At 41.1% G+C, this 12,555-nt stretch overlaps 1 protein-coding gene across 1 annotated transcript in view; it reads right to left on the bottom strand.

Moving 5' to 3' along the window:
* TRAK1 (trafficking protein, kinesin binding 1) overlaps nt 1-2,602 on the bottom strand; it is a 40,604-nt gene extending 38,002 nt beyond the window's left edge. Inside the window, exon 1 of the mRNA XM_009894986.1 lies at nt 2,539-2,602. Coding sequence (XP_009893288.1) covers nt 2,539-2,602 — 64 coding nt within the window. The remainder of the gene's footprint in view (nt 1-2,538) is intronic.
* Between the last annotated feature and the right edge of the window lie 9,953 nt (nt 2,603-12,555).

The following is a 12,555-nucleotide window of genomic DNA, read 5'->3' as shown; positions in this document are numbered from 1 at the left end:
ACACCTTTTAAATGGAAATCTTGAGTCTCAGCAGCTCTGACAAAGAACGTATGAACAATTTAATCAGAAAATGAATTATGTAGGATAATATATTGTGAGATTTTCTATTAGTTTCAATGTACCACCAACCCTCCTCCAACCTTATATTTACCAACAAGGGTGAACTGGTTAGGATTCACAATTGAATGCACACATACACCTGGATTTCAGAGAGTCCATGTATAGCAGAGAAATAAACTCTCTAACCACGCTTCATCTTGTCTTAAAATAGATATTCAAAACAGGTTGGCTGAGCTGCAACTGCCTAGCACTCTCTACCGAATAGAAAAGGCATCTCAGGCAAATGACTCTGGTATCGACAAATACATGGCAGGAAAAAATAATTCAAGCATCAATCAAGACAGAGGCATCTCTTATAATATGCCATCCGCTCTAGGTTTTTGAAAAAGCTCAATTTTCTACTGGATTTTCAAGATGCCTTTTGTCTCCCATACAATCAGAATACCTTCCCCATCAACAGGAAATGTCACTACTATTTTAAACCCAAATTAATATGGCAGTACCAAAGGCCAATTACTGCACGTTCCACTGCATCTCTCAAACCCTTCTCTTTCTCGCACACTTCAACTAGGAGAAGCAAAAGAAAGCTAAACCCCATAAAGTTCCATTAAATCTTATGAGACTACCATTCACCTGAGAGGTGGAGACTGGACTGATAGCACTATCCTTCCATCGTGTAAAAAGTAGTATTTTAATTTATTTTAAAAAAAAAAAAAAAAAAAAGCATTATGCCTTACCTACTGGAGAGATTTTTCTCTATCAGACATTAAACCCTGCTTTCTCTTGGGGGAGAACTCCCCAAATACTTCCAGCAGCCCGCTAGCACAAACTATCTGAGTCTCTGTAGATCTCAGCTCATGGAAGAAGTACGCTGGGCGGGAGCTCAGCGCTCACAAGAAAACTTGTCAGCCCAGAATCAGACCAACGACTACTGCACTCCCATGGCCCTGATCCCACAAAGTATTTAAACGCTTGCCCAACACCTGTTGCTTATTCCATTACTGTGGAATTCCCATAGCTTCTCCAGAGCAGTACACACCTTAAGACAAAACTGAGGAGCAGATGAGCTCTCGGCTCAGACATTCAGCCATGCCACACTTCTGCATACTGACACTTCGACCAGCAGACAAGGGACCATAAAAAAGAACAACAAAAAGAAGGATATCTGTATTTAACCTGGGCCAAAAAAAAAAAAAAAAAAAATCAGCCACAGCTTTTAATGACAGTACAACTGTTCTATTTTTAAGCTTCTAAAACCAGGCCAACTCAGCCTGTTACATCATGTGGATTAATCAGATGCTACAGTATTTACTAGGGTTAAACCTAGGGGATAAAGGTTACATAATGGATTCAGTCCAACTTAAAGTGATCAGATCTTTCAAATAAATATGCACCTTTCCTCTTTGAACACCTGGACAGGAATAATCAATTATACATAAGAGAATTTCAAGTTTAACAAGCTTCTAAAATTGCATTCTGTTCCAAAAATCCAGTACAGAGAAACAAATGGAGGCACATGCCACTCAAAAGTCCATAAAAGCCCATTCAAATTTTGTCACGCGTATCTTTACTCTTCATGTCTCCTCTGATACTGTAATCAAAGCACTATGAAATATCTTTGCCTACTACATACATACAAGGTCCCCTGGGCCTACACTCCTTACTCTTTTCCGTTCTTTGCTTCACTGTGATCTTGGACTTGCCTCGTTTAAGACAAGCTCTCCAGCCAGAATAAAATCCATATACAACTACGGCTTTCCCAAAGGCTGCATTTGTTTTAGAGGTTACCACTGAGTACCATCAATGAAGAATCTTGATTTTTTCACTCCACTGAGAGTACAGTTTTAACCATTCCTTATCTTTCCTCAAGTGCCTTCCATCAGAAGTCTGATGAAAACATTCAGTGCTCTGATAAAGAAATAATCGCCCAAGCAAACATTAGAAAAATCACAAGAGGCCCTGAACATAGTGCTTGCCAGGGTTTGCAATTTTTCCAATTCAAAAAGTTAACCTTCATACTTTTAAGAAGCTACAGTTTTAAATGCCTTTCACAGACAAATAAACAGAGAGAAAACACGTACTGCCTATTAACACATTAAATATATACACATTACAGCGTATTGGTAACGCAGAAAAAAAAGACTTAAAACTCAAACCAATACAGAATCTTACAGTAAGTGTAATTCAGCTGAATTATTATACACACAGTTAGCATTTCGAATATTTCTCCCTCTGCTCAAAGATTGCTCATATAGTGCATATGCTCCTCTGCCACTCCCTTTGAAAAAGAGAGAGCTATACAGCAGCCTCCTGTAGCATGCTCACAAGAGATGCTGAGGTGCAAAAGAGCTGCGGGCATCTCCGTACACCAGGATGCTGCCTTTTTCAAGGTACTTCATTTTTAAAACCATTGAAAAACGATGGTCCAGACTTACAAGCTCCAAATTCTGCAACAAGAGACTAGAAAGGAATATTTACCATCCGTGCATTCTTCATAATACCAGTCCAGTTCATAATAATCTGCTTCAATAAATTTCTGCATAGTCAGTATCCTTCAGCAACATAGGCGAGATTTCACTTCGCTGCTAAGGTCAAGTGAAATGCAGCCATGCCTTCCTGCCTTTGCAAAATACCATACCGCAAGGAAGCTCACAGGTAGCCGAAAATGAGCTGCACATCTTCAATGAGGCTGCAACTGAAATAAAAGGGGGGTGTGGAAGGTGTATTTGGGGAAAAAGAAATAACAAAAAATAGAAAAAGGATGGAGAAGAGAGATGCTGATGCCCTGGCAGCTGCTTTAATAAAGAAGCTCTGCACAGGAGCCTTAGATGGGTGTTAACGAAATCATCCTATCAAAAGGCTGATGCGCTGACGTGGGGGACACACACCACCGCCTGGCTGTTTCTAACTCATTCCTTTCCTCCCTGGTCTCCACATCTCTTTCCGTCGAACATGTTGCCATGGAGACGAGCTGGCTCCAAAAGAGATGCAGAGATGAAGAAAATGCGTTTTGCTGTTTCTGGCTTTACAGATTAGAAGTACCCCTCCATACTGGAAACAAAAACCCTTGCTCAGAAAGAGGATACAACTCTCTGCTGACTGCTCACAGAACAGCAGCATCGTGCCATCGCAATTCACTGGGTACATGCAGCACATTAATAATGAAAATCTAGTCCATTACTACTCTCCTCCACACAATTTGATAAAAGCCTGCCTTCCCCATGGAAAATGAAACTACATTAATGCTTTGTTACACTATTCTGGGCTGATATAATAGAATCCTTTATGCATCCTGTTATTGCAAAACTGGCAAACAAAAAATGAAAGAATCAGAAAAACCCGGACAGCATTACATTTCCCCTTGCAATAAAGCTAATCTGCTTCTACTTTTTGCCCTCTCCACGACCCACTGAACTTATCTTTTTTTTTTTTTTTTTTTTTTTTACCCCCAAGCATCTAAGCTTCAGAGCCAAAACCAAGGGGTTAGGACAAACTTACACTATTCCTAAAAATGCTGAAGGTCATCACACAGAATAGCACAATGTTCATGTTCAGTATTTTGGAAATGAAAGAAAAGACTTTATTTTTGCAGCACCCAATAAAATTCTGTTTAAGCTTTTCTAAAAAGAATCCATCTGAGGAACAGACGGCATTAAGTCATCATCATCATCATCAAACACAGCAATTGAAAAAGCATGTCTGAATCTGTGCAGGTACAGTCACCAAAGGCATTGACATCCATTTTGTTCATGACCGCCACATATTCTTCACGCCTTTCTCTCCCTTTTCTAGGAAACTGTTTTTCTCTGCAAACACCAGTAGAAGCTTAGGATAGATTAAGTTGTGACATATGTTAGTAACACAAGGTAGGAAGCCATACTGGGTCTGACCAAGGAGGTGTCTGTCTAGCTGAAGACTCCATCTACATGAACAGCCATGAGCAGGTAAGGGAGGGCTAGCCAATACTTCCCTCAACTGCCCTCTCAACCTCCAGGTTTTTCCAGCTTCAGAGACAGCCTGAGACAGATACAAGTTCTACTTCTAGCAATTCTTGAAGGACTTATCCTGTCTTTCTTGAGCCTGTGCATATGTCTAACACCTCCAACATCCTCTTGCAAGGAATTCCGCACATCTACTATTCCTGATTTAAGAAATCCTCACCTTTTTTTTTTTTTTCAACTCACTTTTACTAACCTAATTCGATGCTTCTGCTTCCAGCTCTGGAAATTCAAACACTCAGTTCATCTCTCCTTTCCAATCACTCATGAATTTGCAGACTTCTACTAAGCTCCCCCTCACTCATGCCTAGGTTGTTACTGCTTACTCTTCTCCCTGACTGGTACCACTTCGCTTTACTGTAACAGAAATAGGTAAGGTATAGTCAAGCCATACAGAGGAAATACATCGGTTTCATGACCACATGAGTATTTCAGCTTTACTGGTATAAAAAATTGTCACTGCAGTAACTTTGAGCTTGGGAATTGCCACATTCCTTTTACATATGATAGCTGAAGCACAGATTAACAGATCTGGCCATGTTATTCGCTCAACTCCAAAATTCTAGTCCAGGGTGAAATTCAAATACACTTTTGCCTACAAGTAGATTATTTCACCAGAAAATAACATGTTTTTAATTCTGCAAATTAAAAATATAAAAAAATAAAATCACTGTGTTCATCCTACAAGATAGTAATCTATTTGGCAATACCCACAGGATTCCCCTCTACTCAACACTGGTAAGGCCACACCTGGGGTACTATGTCCGCTTATGACCTCTCTAGTACAAGAGAGACATGGACCTACTGGAGAGAGTCCAGCGAAGGGCCATGAAGATGAAGGGACCAGAGCATCCCTCCTATGACGAAAGGCCAAGAGAGCTGGTATGGTTCAGCCTGGAGAAGAGAAGGCTCAGGGGGATCTCATCAATGTGTATAAATACCTGAAGGGAGGGCACACAGAGGACAGAGCCAGGCTTTTGCCAGTGACAGGACCAGAGGTGATGGGCACAAACTGAAACACAGGAAGTTCACTCTGAACTACAGAATTTAATTTAATTTTACTTTTTTAATGTGAGGGTGACTGATAACTGATGCAGCCTGCTCTAGGGGACCCTGCTTGAGCAGAATGGTTGGACCAGATCAGTTGAGAGATCCCTTCCAACCTCAACCATTCTGCTATTCTGTGATTTTGTAGTTCAAGGGCCTCCACCCATTTACTTCATTTGTTTAATTGCCACAGAATAAGATTCTTTGAACTGCTTTCATTACACAGAATACATATTTTTAACTTCCTAGACAGTAGGAACAAGGGCACATGGTTTCAGACCACTGTGAACTCTAAAGATTCACAGACACTGAAGTGCTAGAGCTTGTCCTCAAATAGTTTCCCCTTGCCCCCATGAGATGCTCCTGGGCCAGGAAGCAAACTGCAATCCATGTCTCTAAAGCACTGTTTTGTTTAACTTTACTCTTATGTCCCTGTCCATTCTTTTCCCCCATCCAGCCTTAGCACCTGGGGCCAAGGCCTGCAGCCCTCCCACAGGGGTGGCAGTCAGTCAGTCTCCAGATGAGGAGATCCGGTGTCTGCACTTCAATTATCGCTGGTGGACAACCGAGTTGGTGTAATACCTAAGTCAAGTTAGTCAATCTGCTCTAGGCTGGAAGCACTGCCATTCTTGAAAGGCTAACTCAAATCAAAGAAGCACAGCCTTAATCAAGGAACCACCATGTTTACTGGAACTTCCCGACCCATTTGTTACTTTTGCATCAAGTTAACCTCAGCCCTCCTGAAATGAAGAGGTACACTGACATAACAAGGCTCTGAAAAGAAAAATTTACTCTCATTTTGACAGAGATCACATTATTTCTGGCTTCATTCTGCTGATTAGATTGTCAGTACATTCAATACCGATATGAAAGCAATACAATAACTGTACGTGACCTTCAGGTTAGTAACTCACAAAGGATTACATAAAAGCCACTGAAAGTCTTTGGACATGCAAAGGTCATACAATTAAAAAAAAAAAATAAATTCATGTTTTGCATAGCGCAAGCATTTTTGCCAAATGTGATCATTCTGCCCTCACAACATGCCATCTTGAAAGAGAGGAACGTGACAAAGCATTCCAGCCCTAGCTCAGTCTTGCCGAATTTCAGTTATGCATGCTCACAAGGCAAGAACTGCACATGCTATTAAATGCAATTAAGGCTACACTGTTAAAATACTGCCACAGAAATATAAAGGTTCCTATGGCAACATTAACTCAATTGCTCTGCATATAAGCTATTTGTTCCACTTGTATTATTTTTGTCCAAAAGGTAGTTTCAGTCTGGTAATGCTATTAAACAAGCATTTAAAATATAAAGAATGAACACTGGCTACCAGCTTAAATTGCTGCAGGGACTGTCTCCTTTTTATTTCCTGACATTTTAAACAACAGAAATCTTCAATGTGCTAGAATTTTCTTCTTGCTGTCCTCCCCCCCCGTTTCAATAAGACAGGATAAAAATAGTTCATGGCGAGGGTTTTGGGCTTTTTGTTTGTTTGTTTTATTGGTATTATTCTACAGATCTGATTGGAAACATATTGGTGTAATCCAGAATGGCATTATTTTTCTGTGAAGAAAATCACTTGTGTAGTCAAATGATTTCAGAACTCCTCAAGAGACTTGGAAATATGGGATAAGTGTATGATCTTCCCAGCATGAAGAGAGAAACCCTGGACAGACAGAATACTATATATCCAGGTATCAACAGGCAAGCGTCTCTTCAATTATACAAATATATATATATAGAGCGTTCTATAAAGGGGAGGCTGGAAAGGTTGTAAAGTTGAACATGAAAGTCTTACCACGCCAACAAAGCAGCTGCATCTTGCAGAACCCTCTTTCAACCTCTGCAGCCCTACTGTTCCTTCTTGTAGGAAAGTTCTCCTATAGGAGAACTATACATCAGATTCAACTTATGTAAAACTTATCAGAACAGTACATTTTTCTGGTGAACTGCTTCTGCAAACATTTAACCTGTGTATTCAGGTTTCTATATTACAACACTGCATTTGGCTGGGGTATTACTTTGTTAGTTGCCTAAAAGTTCATATAAAACTTGAGCTTAAGAAAGATTTCAGGTAATAGTTCTGTGACTATAAGGGATTTGCTATTTCCTATTCCAAAGCTCAATAAAGTATTCACATTCATTCAGCATTACCTTCCAGCTGCTGGATTTTGTTCTATGTTTAAGTTTAAAGTAAACAAAAAAACCCCACTTTTATTTGTTCTACACAGAGCAAAATATACAGACTGACAGAGAATTCTGGCAGCCAACTCTGATCAGCTAGACTGAGGGCTCCTTAAGTTTGTGGTTACAAAGGGGTTTCATTAGGCACAAAAGCTGACTTGAAAAGCTCTTGAACCCTCTCTTCTTTCCCTTTTGCTGCAATAAATCTGTGCCACAGGTCAACACTAAACTGGTTTAAAATAGCCAGGTTATAAAAATCACATAAACCTTTTTCCTTTTTGAGGAGAATTTTTGACAAAGATAATTTCAACTACCCCACTTATAAACACGGCCTCTCAAGAAAGTTGTAGCAGCACACTCGAGGATGCAGTGAACCACGCTGATAGGGTGCAAAGCAGCAGCAAGTCATCTCTGCTGGCAAAGTATTCAAAGAATGTCATTACATAGTACGTCACTATAAATCATGTGTTCCATGCTCAGTCATTTTTAGCTTTCTTCTCCAAACCTTCCCCAGTTCCAGGAGGATCTTTTGAAAATGAACACTGGAGCTGGATGGAGTACTTCCACGGCAGCTGCAACAGTGTATTACCTCCCATTTGATTAACTCTGGGCCACATTTCTTCTCTTGGCTATAGCATCACATCAGGATGTTCAGATAATCAAACACCGTATCCTTTCATTATTATCTATAGTCGTCAACACAGTCGCCACCACTCGGGATAAAGTTGACCATCCCATTAACATCATCTGAAGTCCTTTTTATCAGAGAAGCAGCTGCACAGTCCACTGCTATGCAATGCATATTGTTAATAGTCAGGTGTTGCCACACCACTTACTTTGCAAACTGACATTTTTTAAGTGACTTTAAAAAAAAAAAGAAAGTTATTAAAGACCATTAAAAAGGAAAGCAAGCATATTTAAAAGCCCAGCTGACTTTCAAGGACAGGCTGGCAGACTTACTTCTAAACTGGGATCTCATTTACTGAAGTGAAGAGTTGCTGGTGTTTCACCTTCTAAAAGAACACTGAAGAGCAGTCATCCTGTGACTGCACATTTAGCAAGAGCAAACAACTTTGCAACTTAGGACAGAGATCTCTTTCTAGAGTACTGTTTTGCTTAGCAAGAAGTTACCGTGTCTTGCTTAACCTGAAAAGAGTGGAACTAGAGCAGTGAAAGCATTGCATCAGCAGCTTTCGGAATTTTTTTAGAAAAAAGGGTGCACCAGATTTGATTGACTCTCCTCAAAATGGGATTACTACCCAGGGCTTCAAAATGATACAGGTACTTCCTACAGATAGGGCAGAGCTGGTCTCTTCTGAACTCCATCAAGGCACACCGACCTCACCTGGTACAAACAGAAGACTCTCCTGGTGCAGAGAAGAGCCTGACTATTCTCCCACTGAAACAAAATGATTCAATGTGAAGACAAAATTAAATTACTTAAGGACTAAAACTTATTTTCCACATGAAAGGATTCTTTCTCCCTTCCCCCAAATTATTACTGGAGAGTACTATATTTGCATTTGTAGAAAATAAAAAGTGATGTGGCCTTCAGCAACCTACCCGCAAAACCAGCTGCATAGTTTCATTAAGGTATCCCTGGGTATACTTAAATACTGTAAATGAGACTATGATAGCAAGAGCTGGACATTTAAGAGAATACACTCCTATCCAGCATAAAGAAATGAAGAAGAGTAAAGCTTTAAAAAGAGTTAGATTTTGTAAACTGTTCACCACCCAGAAATAATGTAAACTACAATCTCCATTTTTTTGTGGTTATATTTCTCCTGAAGACAGCAAAAACATTTGTAAAATGAAGCTGAGCTTAACATCACGCTTGATTAGATAGACAAAAATATTACAGAGGCATGCTTATGACCTATTTTTCTAACAAAGAAGGAAAAAACCCACTGCCAGTCATGACTGCAGCTTCCTGGGAGAGGGAAGGAATGCAAGTTGCATTACATTGAAAGAATGTAGAAATGGGGAGCGCAGAATTGCTGGACCCAGCACTCCAGGTGTGGCCTCACCAGCGCTGAGCAGAGAGGAAGGCTCACCTCCCTCGACCTGCCGGCAACACTCCTCCTAATACAGCCCAGATTACCATTAGCCTTCTTTGCAGCAGGGGCACATTGCTGGCTCATATAAACTTTGTGTCCACCAGGACTCCCCAGGTCCTTTTCTGCAAGGCTGCCTTTCAGCTGGTCAGACCCCAGCACGTACTGGTGCCTGGGGTTGCTCCTCCCCAGATGCAGGACTTTGCACTTCCCTCTGTTGAACTGCACAAGGCTCTTCTCGACTCATCTCTCCAGCCTGTCAAGGTCCCTCTGAATGGGAGCACAATCCTCTGGCGTCTCAGCCACTCCTCCCAGATACTGCCTATGTCTCTCATCCTCCCTGACGCTGTGCAGCCTGCTGTCTTCCTCTCCTCACTTCTCCACTTGGTGACAGCTCTTCAACAGCAGCATACCTCCTGCATAAAAGGCGGCCATCTCCCCCTAACTCAGGGAGAGGCCCGAGGCACTCCCGGCAGCCTGGGACTTGCAGGGCTGCATCCACCATCTGAAGCTCTGTCTGGGTTAAAGTCATTGCCCTGGCAGGGACAGGTGCTCCAAAACCTAAGGCATGCACCCTGTGGCGCATCACTGCCATATCCGAAGGCTTAGGCTGTTCTGAACTCAGATGAGGATCCATTCTTTGCACCCTTCCACACAAACAGCTGCATCTGTTGGCTATCTGTGGGAGCTGTGCTCCGTATCTGGCTGTTACATAGGGGTCTCCCAAGCACCAGCTAAAAAGGTGCTTGATCATCCCTAATCAGCAACAGCTGCAATGATGTCTCCAAGCACCCTTGGATGAAGGGCAGCCAACAGCTTCTCAGAGAAGCCACTAGAGCTTCCTCAGGCCCACATCCCTGTGGGTCCCCTTACCTGGCAACAGCAGATACCCTCAAGTTTCTCAGAGGTTCCTCAGGTTCCCAGATGAGCCTGAGCCCTGCCCCTGGAAGCTCCCAAGGTAGAACCCAGACTCCTGCACAAAGTGCTGTGTCTGTTCGCTGCCTCTGGTAGCTGCACTCAGAGGGCTGGGCTCTGGGCTTGGCTCTTATACAGAACTCTCCCTAGCCACCAGGGTGCTTGATGTTCCCTAGTCTGGAGGCAGGGAGATGGAATGTCACTTTGCTGTATCACACATTCAGGCAGCACATTTTAGACTGGCTTAAAAAGCATTCTGCCTCGAGAGTTTGATGAGACTGGTGAGATGATGTTTGATTTATTTGATTGTGCTTTAGGGTCAGATCAGTTTTGTTTTGTTCATTTGATAGGGACTGGCTGAGTCTTCGGTCTGAAGCATATGAAGAAAATAATGACAAAGATATGTCTTGGAGTTTTGGAATGTAAAAGAACAGCTGCAGCCCTAATACACTATTCAGTTCCTCCCAAAAGGTATCTTCCTCCAAATGCAAAGACTCCATTTCCCAATGGGCAAATAAGTTTTACAAACTGTCTGCATTACCTATCTCAGGTTATAGCTTAAGTTCCCACTCGAAGTTGCTAATAAATTAAAATACTTGGATATTTAAATATTCCTCTTTCTACCAATATCGTCAAAAATTAATTCAAAAGGAGGGCTAAGTAGCCTTGTGTCCATGCCCGAGTAACACTGCCCAGCAGACTCTGTGACTGCCAGCCTTTGTGGTTGGGGATTGGACTGGGGATCTCAAAAACAAAAAGCCACAGGAAGCCAGAAAAATCTGCTCTAACAAGCCACAGCAGTATAGCTAAGGGTCATTGCTGAGTCTTATCCTTTATGGATCAACACAGAGGGAAACTCATCACATTTCCACCAGCAGGCTATAAAGCAGCATCAATCTCAGCATGTAGTCCAAAAACTGCAAGGACATTTTTCATAAGTCATTCAGAAATCAAATGCCTTTCTTGCTTAATTGCTCATATTTTAAACCTTCCATGTTCATACAGAACAGTTACAGTGCAACATTCAGTGTGTAAGCCTTATGAAGCTTACAGAATACTATTAAAAATCAAAAGCTAGATTTTAAAATTCCAAGCATAACTCTTGCTGTCAAGTCATCTGAATTTCAGTCAAAACCAATGAGTTGTATAAAAGGAGCCCCAAAGAAATGAAATAGCCAACTGCAATCAGTATTTTGCCTAAAAGTTTTGATGTAGCCTGTGGAGGGAGATTTAAAACAAGGGATCCAAACATTCCCTTGGTACATAGTTTTCTTCCCCACTACAGAGAAATGGACTCAGTTTACACTAGGCAAGATTACCACTCCCGTTGTGGTATCTCGCGATGCACATCCTCCATTCTATTAAAAGGAGTTTAGGCAGTATAAAACCTCCCTGGAAATGGCAGAGCTTTACTAGCCCCAGTATGACAAGGTTGTAGTGTTTGAGAGACATTTTTACTTTAAATAAAGTTTGCCTTCCACAGTGAAAAGAGTACCCAAGATTCTAATAATAATAATGATAGAAGAACAGTCCTTGGTACTGCAAAATACCAAGAAAGCAACAAAGTTCTTTCAGAAATCAACATTTTGCAATTGTAAAGATTAAAATATCATCCAAGTATCACAATGAATTTAAGAAATCTGAAGATGCCATTGGAGAAGTGATTTTAGCTCATTTTATAGATCCGTAGCATTATTATCCTTCATTTATCTTGTACTACAACTTAGACAATATTTATATAAACCATCAAGAACAGTACTAGTAAGCAAAAACATAACATCTGAATACTAAGAAAAACTAGTCTGTAAATTTGTTTACTGACAGAGAACACATGTGCTCAACAGAGAACCTAGGGTTTCGGTAATTACTGAAATCACCATATGCACACACACCTCCACACCCCTGAAAAATCTCACTGCTTTTTAATTGTAATAGGTCACATCTTGATTCAGTTGTAACCACTACACACAGAAGATTAAGCAGAACAAGTTCAGTAGACTGAAGAACGAGAAGAGTTAGCATTAAAGTGCCGTACAGCACTCGGGCATCCAAGAAATAAGCATAGCATAAATACTTGCCCTGTATAGACTTTTCTATGACAAGTCTTGCTAGTCTGGAACTCAGTAATCAAATTAGTTTAATTTATAGTTTCTCATTATATACAAGCTGCAGAAGATACTTCATTTTACTGAAAAACTTCCCAGATCACAGTGGCTTCCCTACTCTGTCTTTGCATTGAAGCGCTCTCTTCCTCCATCCGCATTTGTGCTTAACTTCTAGTACATGTT

Source organism: Charadrius vociferus, unplaced genomic scaffold, assembly GCF_000708025.1.
Source record: "Charadrius vociferus isolate BGI_N301 unplaced genomic scaffold, ASM70802v2 scaffold51, whole genome shotgun sequence".
NCBI lineage: Eukaryota > Metazoa > Chordata > Aves > Charadriiformes > Charadriidae > Charadrius > Charadrius vociferus.
This window is presented reverse-complemented; position numbering and strand designations above follow the sequence as displayed.